This window comes from Sesamum indicum, linkage group LG8, assembly GCF_000512975.1.
Source record: "Sesamum indicum cultivar Zhongzhi No. 13 linkage group LG8, S_indicum_v1.0, whole genome shotgun sequence".
NCBI classification, from domain to species: Eukaryota; Viridiplantae; Streptophyta; class Magnoliopsida; order Lamiales; family Pedaliaceae; genus Sesamum; species Sesamum indicum.
In genome coordinates, this window is record NC_026152.1 from 9312839 (window position 1) to 9326314 (window position 13476).

Here is a 13476-nt window from a genome sequence, read left to right on the forward strand (position 1 = left end):
TTATTAATTGTATAAAGCTAATGTATTTTTTTTATTTAAATAAAAATTATGATTGTACTTTCATTAAATTAAAATTTTCAATAATATCATATCAAATATCAATTTAAGTAAAAATATAAATAATTTTTACATTAAATAATTAATCATAAATCCATAATACAACAAGTCTCATTCAAATTTGTTATAATTATAATATCCCTCGTCACTTAAAAATTTTAAAATTTCATATTGTATGAACCATCGTTTAATAAATAATACATATGACAGTTTATTGTAAAAGGTATTTATTAAATAAATATTAATTTTATAACAAAATTATAAATTTTTAAATAATAATTAAATATTTATAATTATGATAAATTTTATGAAAATCATTAATAATTTATCCTAAAAATTATAAATCAAAAACGAAAATAAAACCAAAGGAGGCCGAGTAGTATGGTATTATATTACATCATCATCCTATAAAATAAAAGTTTATACACTTTCATACAAAGAACTCCACACAACGCAATATAAAGAAAACATTCAAACACCAGAAACAATCCGGGAAAGCGATGGCGAAAAGGGCGGTATTGATCGGGATCAATTACCCGGGAACCAATGCGGAGCTCAAGGGCTGCATCAATGATGTACGGCGAATGCACGAATGCCTGGTGGAGCGTTATGGATTTCACAATGACGATATCACGGTGCTCATAGACACAGACGCTTCTTACACAGAGCCCACCGGCCGGAACATTCGAGCGGCGTTGGACAGTTTGGTGAGATCCGCCCACCCCGGGGACTTTCTCTTCGTGCAATACAGCGGCCATGGCACGCGCCTTCCGGCGGAGACTGGCGAGGATGACGACACCGGCTACGACGAGTGCATTGTCCCCAGTGACATGAATCTTATTACTGGTCAGCCGCCGGCATCTCTCTTTTCTTTCGTATTTTCTGATGATTTGTGTGCTTTGTGTGTTTCGTACGTAAACGTGTGTGTGGCATGTGAGTGTTACATACTGGGTGATGAAATATATTATAAGGTGTTGTTTGATTTGAAACCCTATTGGGTAAGATTGTAGATATAGATAAATCAAAATGGAAAAAATGTGAACTGAGCATTTTGAATGATTTGGTGAGATCATGGTACGTGCATTGGACTTTTCATGGTTACATCAATAATGTGTTGTTCTTTGTGCTCCAAAGATTATGCTTTGACCTGGACAAGACAGAATTGCTCATATACTTTATGAAGCTCAATTTTGATGCCTGATTTATGTAATACTAGATATGATGGAGTTTCTTGGTATGATCTTTTCGCCGTTGATGATTGCATCTGAGTATGTTCATACTTCCTTAGCTTCAAGCGATGTAGGAGTATGAATGTATACGACAATAATATTTGTATGCCTTTTCATTGGATATGAAAGATTGCAGTATGAAATTAGAGATTTTGACTCGGTGGATTATGATTTCTGTGCGACATCAGATGATGATTTTAGAGATTTAGTTGACCAAGTACCAGGGGGATGCCGAATCACCATTGTATCCGATTCTTGTCACAGTGGTGGTCTAATTGATGAGGCCAAGGAGCAAATTGGAGAGAGCACGAAGGGAAATGAGGAAGATGAGCATGGATCTGGCGGTGGATTCATGAACTTCTTGCAGAAAAGAGTTGAAGATGCTGTTGAGTCCCACGGCTTCCGCATCCCTTCTGGAATGGGATTTGGGCGCGACCATAGCCAACACCAAGAAGATAAAGAACATGAAGACTTGGGAGGACATCATCAAGGGCAGGGCTACATGAAGAACAAATCTTTGCCACTCCCAACTCTTATTGAGATACTCCAGCAAAGGACTGGCAAGAACGATATAGACGTAGGCAATTTGAGGCCGACTCTATTTGATGTGTTCGGTGATGATGCCAGCCCCAAGGTTAAGAAATTTATGAAGGTGATCTTGACCAATCTTCAGGGCCAGGGCCAGGGCCAGGGAGCAGATGCAGGTGGTGGGTTCATGGGTATGGTGGGGGGCATGGCCATGCAGTTTTTGCAACAAAAGCTGGAAGAAACCAATGGGAGTTATGGAAAACCTGCCATGGAAACCCAAGTTGGAAGCAAAAAGGAAGTCTATGCTGGAGGCGCCAGCAGATCACTGCCAGATAGTGGCATTCTCATCAGCGGTTGCCAAACTGACCAAACGTCTGCCGATGCCAACCCACCAGGTGATGCTAGTCAAGCTTATGGTGCCCTAAGCAATGCAATTCAGATGATAATAGCAGAAACAAATGGTCGAGTCAGTAACCGAGATCTCGTGCTCAACGCCAGGGAAATATTGAAGAGACAAGGCTACACTCAGCGTCCCGGACTTTACTGCAGCGACAATCATGTTAAAGCTCCTTTTATTTGCTAGCATGATGGCCTTGATCATCATTTCCAACATATGCTTGCCTACCATGTGAAGAGTAATACTCTCTTGTTGGGAAGTTATTGTGATCATGATGGTGAATGATCTGCAGAGGTATTCGTGTGGTGAGCTTGTGTTATTTCTTAGTTTTATAAGAAGTTGATCATTGCTTGACGTTCACTAAATACTTGAACAGAAGTGGAATGCTGACATTGAACTGTGTAGTTTAGGTCGCAACTTGATCAGCAAGAACAAAGTGATTTGTATTCCAGCTATATTTTCTCTGAAATTTTGATTTATATCAATCTTTTCATATCAGTTAGCTCTATATATACATATCTTGTGGATAAAATTCATCCCGTCTACTTATTTAACAAAATGCTTTATTCATATTTTAATGCAATACTTTACCATTTATAAAACATACGGAATTTAAATTGATCGCATTGTTACAGAATTAATATGTCAATAGTGTAAGTTTTATCAGACCAAATGTATTTTTTTAGGAGATAAAGTATCTAAAGTGCAATACACCTATATTTATACGAAAAATTATAATCCAAATTGGGATTGGCCGAACTCGAACTAATTATATAACAAGTATAATATAATTAATTTACAATTTATGAAAAGTGATCACCGTTGTAACTTATAATTTGATATTGAACTACCTATGAGTTTTGTATAAAATCATAATTCGGATCTATATTTTTATTTTTATACTTTCTTGGTATGTTGGTTTTTGTTCAATTTTAATGTTTCCATTTATTTGATAAAACTTTACATATGTTTTCTAATATATGATTTTTTTTTTTGTTCTTAAATTAAATAAATTGTTGCAAATTACATGTTTTCTCATGTCTTTTTATTTAATTTTTAATTGTATACATATTTTTCATTATATTTTTTAAATGTTTTAGAGATTTTTCTAACGAATTTAAAAGTTGGAGATGGTGAGAAGAAAATAGAGATTTAAGGAATAAGGGAAAGAATTCCCAAAACATATAAACCCTAGTGGCTGTACTATCCGGTTCTCGATCCGAATCGTTTCGTCCAGAATTCCAAAATGCGAAGAAGCTTAACGAAGATCCCCTACCCAGTGATCAGCCGACCCACCGCCACCACTTCCTCCATTTCTGCCGCTTTCTCCACCTCATCCAGCGGCGGTGGCGGCAGAGGTCGTGGCCGCGCTAGCCCCTTCCAGTTCACCGTCGACAGCCCCACCGAAAATGAACCCGACAGTGCCAAACACGACGATGTATCTCCAGTGCCGCATGGACATGGCCGAGGCAGAGGTAAACTACTTCCGTCCGCCCCTGTTATCCCTTCATTCTCTTCCTTCTTGAACAATGACTCCAGGGCTCCTCCTCTTGGCCGCGGGCGTGGTTTTGTTCCCAGTAAGTCCCCCTCGCCACCTCCGCAAGAAGAATCGGACTCCTCTGGAAAACCGTCAAAAGCTAATGTCAAGATGCCATTGCTCTTCGTCAAGGACGAAGAGGCACAACATGATTCCGCTGAATCTGAAGTCCCGGTAAGAAAAGAGAAAGAACTTCCAACGGAAATCGTCAATGTTTTATCTGGCGTGGGCCGCGGGAAGCCCATAAAACCACCTGCAGTCCAATCCGAAAAGCCTAAAATGGAGAATCGTCACATTCGCCAGCGGCAGCAGCCCAATTCAGCCGAGGCTGTTGCTTCTGACGTGCCGGCACTAGATAAGAGCTCTCCTCGTGAGCAATTGAGCCAGGAGGAGAAAGTGAAAAGGGCAGTGGGGATTTTGTCGAGGGGAGACCAGGAAGGCGAGAGAGGTGGAGCTGGAGTTAGAGGTGGCAGAGGTGCATCAGCGGGCAGAGGGAGAGGGAGAGGAAGAGGAAGAGGACGAGGAAGGATTGGTGGGAGAGGAAGAGGTGATGATATGTATGAGGATTCTGATGATGAAGCTGGGGGACTGTATCTTGGTGATCCAGCGGATGGGGAGAAATTGGCTCAGAAGCTTGGCCCTGAGAGTATGAATAAATTGGCTGAAGCGTTTGAGGAAGCGTCCAACAGTGTGTTGCCGGCCCCTGTTGATGATGCCTATTTGGATGCTCTTCACACTAACTTATTGGTAATTCCTTCATGGGTTTCCTCTTGTTGGATTGGGTCTGTGCGATGAACTCATTTGATTTTTGTTTTTGGGGTTCCTTGTGCAGATTGAATGTGAACCAGAGTATTTGATGGAAGAGTTTGGCACCAACCCAGATATTGATGAGAAGCCTCCTATTCCTCTTCGGGATGCACTTGAGAAGATGAAGCCATTCCTCATGGCATACGAAGGGATCCAGAGTCAAGAAGAGTGGGAGGTAAAGCAACCTATACTTTTTGGTTTTCATTCTCCTGGAACTGCTGAGTTATCCAACCATATGCTCTCTGTTTAGTGCAAATGAATGGTATATGAGGCATATTTGCCATTCAATTGCGAAATTTATGCAACAGGACTTGCTAAACTTCAATTTCTTGCAATGCTATGTTCCTTGGTGGTTTGCCGTGTGATATATGCCTTTGGCCCGTTATTACTACTGGTTTAGGAAATTCCTGTGAACCCTTTGCACATAAAAGGAAATCAGAACTGAACTAAATATTGAGGGTCAATACAGAATTAATGGTAAAGTATATGTTGAAGCATCAAATGTAGAAAAACATAAAATGTGGCAAAAATGTGGGCCTATATTTCTGTATTTACTGTTTCATTCTTCAGTCTTTTTCTAGATTTTATGTTCTGATTAGCTAGTACATTGGTCTGAAACTTGTGGTCTTTCTTTTGTGATAGTTGAAGTTCTTTATGGCTTCTGGGAATCTAGGTTGACAAGTCTTCAGTTGACTTATTAGAGCTGTGTTCTCATCAACGGAATATGTACCTGAGCTTTATCTGCAAATTCCATTTTCTGAATGAGCAACTGAGGAGTTTGCTTCTCATCCATTTATTTCATTTTGAATGTTCTTGGTCTACGAAGTGTCTTCTGATTTTACTCCTACTTTCTGATTGTTTTATGAAGTAATATGTTCAACAGAATATCGTTTCTTTAGTAGCTTTTTTATGGCATTAGACTTTCATTATTCTTGTAAGGAAGTTCCTCTGTTGTGTTTCGTTTGTGCTGTCTTCATAAACATAGTGTCGTTTATTCTTTAGTTCGCCTTTGATTTATCAACTGTAACGATCTTGCCTGATGCCCCATATATAGGAAGTTATGGAAGAAACAATGAAGACAGTTCCTCTTATTAAAGAGATAGTAGACCATTATAGTGGTCCGGATAGAGTAACTGCAAAGCAGCAGCAGCAAGAGCTGGAGAGAGTGGCCAAAACTCTCCCTGCTAGTGCACCTTCTTCTGTAAAGCGTTTTACTGAGCGTGCTGTTCTCTCATTGCAGGTGAAATTCCTGTCTCCATTGGACTTATTTATTGTGCCATAAAAACCATTTATTGCTTGATGACATGCTTTCTCTGCAAGCACACCTTTCTGTGTGTCATTTGGTCAACTGTTTGGTGTCTGCTTCATACCACTCCCCTCAGGGGATATGCATTTAGGCCCAGTATGAAATGATTTTGTACCTAGAGGTTAAAAGATTTTCTCCAGCTCTGTGTAGACTTAGGAGGAAACAGGTTTATGGTGACACAATATCATGAGTTAAGAAAAAAACTCGATAAAATTAGTGTACGGAACACAAAATGTTGGTTTGCTGCACTAATTTGAATTTAAGTTGAATAGTGTATTTTTGAATCTTAAACATTATTTTCTTTCACAAAATAAACGATTAAATAAATAAATTATAAGACTTGTGGTTTTTCCGTGCTTTCTTTAAGTCTGGTCAAGATATGTATTGGGCTGAATTTATGATCTAATTGTCCGGTGCATTTATTTATTTACTATTTTTTGGTTGCTTTGATAACTTATGCAGAGCAATCCAGGCTGGGGATTTGACAAGAAATGCCAATTCATGGATAAGCTTGTAATGGAGGTTTCTCAGCAATACAAATAAGTTTGCATGGCCTGGCTATACTCTGCTTGAAGAAGCTCTGTGTTTCGAATTATGTAATATCACCGGGAGGTTTGTCAAACTGCCCAAAGGAGCTTTTTGGTTGAATAGTCGCAGTGTTACTTTATTTCGACCTTGTCTTGCGAAAACATCGAAGTAGTGAACGTTTTTCACGACATTCATTTCAGCTTGATGTGTAATAATTTACAACCATGAGAATTTTAGGGGGTTGAAGCCATTCATCACGGGCTCTCTCCCTGTAGCACATTTATATTCATGATGGCATATATTTGGATTTTAATTTCATAGATACTTCATTTTGATGTCCCAACCTTGTACTGGAATTAGCCGAAGCTCCGCCCAGTTCGATTAGACTTCAGCAGCTTGAGAAGGATGAAATTTAAATTCTTGTTCTTTTTGTTGTGATCATAGGCCAGAAATAATTGGCCTACTTGTGGCACCATCATGAGCAAATATAATGAAGAAACTATTTATTAACTTGCACATTTATTTCATATATTTTCTCATAATACTTGAGTACATTGAGACATACATAAAACTAAGGGACAATTACACTCCCTTTATCTGAAATTTGATATAATTATATGTAAATTCTCTATAATTTGAGTAATTACATCTAATACTTTTGAGATTTGTTTTCATCTAATAACTAAGTCATCCCGTTAGTCAAAATTTATTTAATTTGCTGATATTAATAAAAAATTTAAAAAAATATTTTTCTTTAATTGATTTATTATTAATTTATTGTAGGTCAAATAAATATTTTTATGATTATATTACTATCATACGTTTTCACGCATTAATACATGTGAGGAGGTATATCTTAATCGTTATAAGGGTAGTTTAGTTGAAAAAATTAAATATCAATTGCCATTCAAATTTTTTTGTTAATATTAGCAAATTTGGTGAATTTTGACTAATAGATGGATTTATTTTCAAATAGACGCAAACCTAGGGGTATTAATATAATTTTTTAAATAACAGGGGTCTAGGGGAGGGTATTGTCACTGTCCCTAAAACTAAACTTCAATCTATTTTATGGATAATATATAAGTCAAAAAATAAATAAGTTAGATGAAAGGAAAGATCATGGATATGAGATGTAATTTTTTAAATCATATAGAGTTTATGCGTAATTACACCAATTACACCAAATTTTAAGGAAAATGAGTGTAATTATCCTTATAATCAATTATTTGCTCGGTACATTTCGAAAAATTTCACGGTAGGTATGTGTAGATAACATGTTATTATCAAGCTTAATATATGTATAACAATTTTTTGTTCTTTGTTCCCAAAAAGATTCAATCATTGTCGCCCGAATTTACTCTGAGCGGTTGGAGTGATTCTTCTAATATTTTCTTATGGGACGGCAACAAAAAATTATACAACAAGCAAAATTATAATCTTATGATCGTAATTGCTGCAATATATATATATATATATGACGTGTGTGTTGGTTTTTTTTTTTAATTAAAAGCGATGAATTATTATTAATTAAAATATATCGATGATAATTACTGTTGTCGAATATCAATATTTAACAAAATAATTACAACAATTATATTATGATTAATAATATCAGATAAGTTAGATTTAAACAACACATATTATTACAGTAAACAATATATACTATATAATATAATAGCATTCCACGTATATGGTTGGAATCAAACCCAATAAATTCGTTAATTGAGATAAACCTTATTAAGTAGGACGCATGTGTTCAATCTTTGCTAAATTATAAATGATTTACAAATTATTACCAATAATCAACTTTATTATTATAAGTAGAAAATACTATAATGTAGGTACTGCCAATGTATAAAGGTTGGCACTGGCACGCACGTTACTTTAGGGAAATGGTCCAACTTTGTCCCCAAGGTGCCGTCATAATGTTTGGATTCATTTTCGCAGTGTTTTATTGTGTTTTATGGAGATAGAGAGAGAAAAACAAAGATAAATAAGTATGTGTTAGAGATAGTATATATGTTTGGATTTGTTTTTTAAGATAATTTAAAATAAATATTGTATGTTTAATATTGTGTTTTGAGAGACAAAAATTACTGTTCGTTGTCAAATCATGTCTTTTTTATATATATTTATGTATGTGTATATATATGTATTATGCCAAAACAGTTAAAAACACTCAGATAAGGTGTTTTTGTATGATGACAAATATTGAATATGTTTTGACTTATTTCGAAAATAACTTGAAAATGAAAACAAACATAGTGCATTGTCTGTGTAGGAAGAGCAATCACGACTTTCAATTATTGCATGAAAACAAAAACCGAAAACGTGAAAAAAATTCCGTTATGCGTCTTCGCTCTTTCTTCTTTGGATAGTCATATTACACGTCTATTATGAACTGGTTTACATGTTCCATGACAATAGATGGTCAAAAACTCAGTCACCATAAGTAATTATAAAGGAATTAAATTTATTCTGACTTCTTTGATATGACGAAATATAAAAAAAAATCATGTAAAAATTTAAATATCCGTCTATTAAAAATACTGTCTAACACTACCCTCTAATCACTTGGGCTAATTTTAGTCCGTTAAAATATGGTCAATGTCAATTTTAATTTGATAATTATGCCCATTTTTTATAAGTTTATAAGTTTCAAATTGATGAATTTAATTTTTCAGTGGCCGAAATTTTGATTTTTGATCGAAAAAATAAAATGGCGTGCCAATTAAATATTTTTTTGGGATTTTTAGTCCCCCGTGACTTTAGAAAATTACTTGAATGATGTGTTGGATACAAATATATTATTATAATATTTTAAAATAAAATTATTATTTTAAAAAAATAATAATCAACCCCCACCCCCACCCCATGTAAGGCCCCCCCCTTCCCCAACCCGCCTTCTCCCCTTTATATTCATAAGAATTTAAAATATTTTAGTATTTTAGCATGAATATACATGTATGTTATATTTATTCAAAAGTTTAGATAATAATTCATCTTAAAGAATTTATTATTGTAAATTCACAATTTCATATCCTTCAATCAAAGCGTACATTTAAGAAGCTCTTGAGAATCGCTCACCTTATGCTCGGGTTGATCGAACTTGATCTAATCCAAATTACTCGAGTAAGCACAAATAAATCATTAGATCAGTACGAAATCATACAACTTGATCGTATTTAGAAATGCATTCACCAAGTACAAATTTGGATGTCTCAACTATTTTTTTTTTTTACGGAGATTAGCCTCTGAACGACCCCATTGATTTATACATTTGATGGCTACAACCCAAGCTTTCTCATTATCTTATTTTTCTGAATATAAAAAATATATTTTCCGAAATATGTGATAAATAATGGATAAATCAAAGCTTTGAATGGTTGGTCCAATTTCTACGTGTATTTTTATTTGGACATAATAACAATTCTAGTAGTAGTGGCAATTTTAGTCTATATCCGAATTCATCAATTTGATAATTTTAAAATAAAGTTGTGGAATTGAACTTTGTTTTATTACAAGATAGGGGTGATGTGGTAGGTGGAACATTTGACTAATTAGAAGGATTATAGACGATCTTGATACTACCAACGGTGATATCTCCGGCTCTTCGTACCAAAGTGACCAATATCTCATCATCATCGTCAACACCCAAGTCCACCAGTTCCAGGTATCTCGATGTCTTTATCTGCAATGGAGTCTCATGTTTATGCGGCACCTGCGCAAATGTCCCCGTGTACTCACTCTTAGCCAAGTTCACATAATCATCCTCTTCCTCGTCCACGAAAACATCGAATTTCACAAACTTCTGAGTGTCGACTTCAATGCCTGAGATCAACAACACTTCCTCTTCTTTATCCTTCTCTTCCTTCGACCTCGATTTCTTAGGCCTGGGGACCAAAACTTTGACGACCTTGTCTAGTTTTAGCGGAAACTCCACTGCTTCAAGTTTCGGGGCCTCCACTGTTCTCCCCGCTCTTGTCCCCGTCACACGGGCTCTTGGGGGGCAACTGGTCCACGGGATAGTCACCCCTCGGCTCTGAAAATTATACTCCAGTCTCAAGTTATCCACGCAATCACCAACTCTGACACGCACAAGTTGCCTGTTTTCATCATAAAGCAAGAACTGGGTATTTAAATAGTCCGGATCCGAAAAATCTCTGGGCAGGTTGCCTCTTCGGTTTCGCCATATGGTCCACATCCTGTCGACGTTGGCGTGGTGGGCATAGAACAACGGGTCTCGACCCGCTGAGTAGAAGTTGCCCAAATCCTCTCCACTGGGTTGCCTTGGGTCCCCACCCCAAATGTGTATGGCGGTGTGTGAACCCGCCTCGTGTGTTCCAGCCCCGGGGTTGATCGGGTCTCCTCGACGTAACGGCTCCCCCATGAAATGCTCGAGCAAGTTAGCATTTCGGATCATCTCATTGTACATTATGACACAGTTTTTGTCAGCCGTCTGGCTTGGGGTCAGGTTGTTGTCTTCGCCGAAGTAGCCCAAATCCGCCGGTCTATTCATCTTCCGTTGATTACGCCTTTCGTTGAATAAGGCAGGGTATTGTCTGTTATTCAGGTACATACTAGGAGTGTACATACCCGAGGGGCTGTCCCAGTTCCAATACGGCATTCTAAACGTTCGGTCGTTGATCAGAGATCCCAAGATTCTCTCGAAGAAGTATAGGTACCACCTGTGGAAAGGAAAAAAGAGCCAACAGTTGTGGACTTGAGAATCTCCAGCCTTTGCGTCCCTGTTCCACTTGGATAGGTATACGCCCCATTGCAGTAAGCACAGTGCACGTTTGCTTGTTGCGTAAAGCTACGCGGGTCAGAATCAGGAAGGTCCCTCATGCGCTGCAACGCCAAGTTGAATCTGCTCATGTACTGAGCATTGACGAGATGAGCCGCGGGCCTCTCGAATGCGACAGGCCTGGTAGGAAGCCTGAAATCGACGATCCTATTGTTAATTGGAGGGCAACAACTGTAGGGCACAGGCTGGCCATTGTTTATGTTTGTTGCAGTGCTACAGGTGTTAAGATCAGGTTGTGGTATTGGGGGGCAGCCGATGATTCGAGTGGGTTGATAGAACTCGCTGCACCGTAAAGCCCTCCTAATCCTATCAACACATCTCTCCTATCAAACTTGTTATTCCCTTGGGAATCATGACTACTTTTTCGCATTTTGGTTGTCATTTTTGGCACTACACAAAAATCGCCGTTTAGGTTTGGCGTTCTTGGGTGCCGTTGGGTTGGAGTATATAACACGAGAAGACGAATAGGAGGAGGAGGAGGTGGGAAGAATGGGGGCTGCCCATGAACAAGGAAGAAAAGCAGACATGGATAGTTTCTTGATGTATGTATGGGTATTGGATGCAACAGGAGCATGCATGAGACTCTATTTATAGTGCAAACCCTGTGAAAACTTAGACCCCACTCTTTTCCGTCACTATTTTCCAGTTCATTCATTTTTTATTTCTATGAATTACTTGAAATGGGAGGGGGGAAAAAATCCATGGGATTGCATAATTTCGCACATGTTCCAAACCCTTGAAGAATCAACACAAGTTGCCGAACGCTATGATATTATTATCAATTCAGGAATCAATACAACATATTTTTCTTTTTAAAGAAAGAAATAAAAGTAAACCAACGTAAGAGTCCTCGTCTAGTAATGTTACAAACCGTTATTTATGAGTAAAAATTGATTTTTTATATTAATATAAATATTTTAAATATGCTCAATTTGGAAAAGATTAATTTTTGTAGACACTAGTAATTATTGTATGCGGTCCTCGCGAGCATATAAAAAAAATTATAAAAAGATATAAACATAGTGTAAGGTGAAAAGAAAGAAAGAAGTTTGTGAAAAGAATAAATGTAGCATAAGGTGCAAGACAAAAAAAATAAAATATAATTATGGATTTATTAAAAATATAAAAGTTTTGAGTTAAAAAAAATGGAGAATGTGAGAAGGAAACATAGAGTAGTGGACTGAGAGAAAGAAAAATATATATAATTATGAGGTTATTAAAAAATATTGAAATTGCAATTATGACCAATTTTTAAATTTAAGAAATAAATTAAAGGGTAAACGTAAGTATTCAAAAGTTTGTACGTTAAAAAGGTTTTCTTTTACAGTATAGATAGATTGAGATATTGATACACAATTAGTTATTTTTGCAAAAAAAATTATAAAAACTTTAGTATAAAACTTAGGATTAATAATACCATATATAGAAACAAATCAAACCTTTGTATAATTATCCTGTTGGTGCAAATCAGAACGGTAATATTTTATCGTACAAAACCGGTTGAACCAATATTAAAAGAAGAACATCAAGCTCAACAATTTAATTAGCAGATTGCAAAAACAACGTTTAGGAAGTACCATCAATAATTCTGCTAGAGACTCTGAAAAAAAATACCGAATTCCAATCAAAAAGAAAAAAATAACATAAGGATCCACAAAATAATAAATAAATTAAAATCAACTGCTTAAGAAAAAAGTTTTTAAATTCAAAGAAGTTATTATTTTTCAACAACCTTTTCAGTAATTTCAAAGAGGCCATAATCCACGGCAAATCATCAATTCTTCAGAAAAAAAACACCCACGTACTAATCTCAATAATTAAACTAAAAAATTAACAATTGTTTTAAGTTCATGGATAGAGAGTGAGAAATGAAGAGTGCAACTGCTCAAAATATTTTAAAGCTTAATCAACTACCAGTACTATTTCTCCCAATATCATTTATATAAACCATGCATGCATGACTTCCCAAAGATTATAAACCACAATAATAAGAACAGAAATAATTTCAAGAGGAAAACCAACGAAAGTGAAATCAACACCCATAGTAATTCAGTGTTGAAATTAAAACAAGATATATATGTCATAAGACTATTTTTTATGTAACATTTACTTCATAAAACTAACAAATGTAACATTTATCCCCGATAATTAATTTTTGGACGATATTGCCCTTATATATATATAGTTCAAAGAATTTCTTTTTCTAACTATTTTGCATTTTACGTTTAATTAAAACTTTTTTAATTGGAAAAATATCTTTTAATTATAATAGTATTT

At 36.1% G+C, this 13476-nt stretch overlaps 3 protein-coding genes across 3 annotated transcripts; 2 read left to right on the forward strand and 1 right to left on the reverse strand.

The window, feature by feature from the left end:
- Positions 500-2709, forward strand: LOC105168090 (metacaspase-5-like). The gene is made up of 2 exons (XM_011088025.2): positions 500-903; positions 1475-2709. Exons 1-2 carry the CDS (start codon positions 558-560, stop codon positions 2395-2397), a joined length of 1269 nt encoding a protein of 422 aa, XP_011086327.1. The 5' UTR covers positions 500-557; the 3' UTR covers positions 2398-2709.
- LOC105168091 lies at positions 3358-6732 on the forward strand. Its single transcript, XM_011088026.2, has 4 exons — positions 3358-4495; positions 4581-4730; positions 5610-5795; positions 6324-6732. Exons 1-4 carry the CDS (start codon positions 3458-3460, stop codon positions 6402-6404), a joined length of 1455 nt encoding a protein of 484 aa, XP_011086328.1. The 5' UTR covers positions 3358-3457; the 3' UTR covers positions 6405-6732.
- LOC105168092 (polyphenol oxidase II, chloroplastic-like) lies at positions 9949-11019 on the reverse strand. Its single transcript, XM_020696021.1, has one exon. It carries the CDS (start codon positions 11017-11019, stop codon positions 9949-9951), a length of 1071 nt encoding a protein of 356 aa, XP_020551680.1.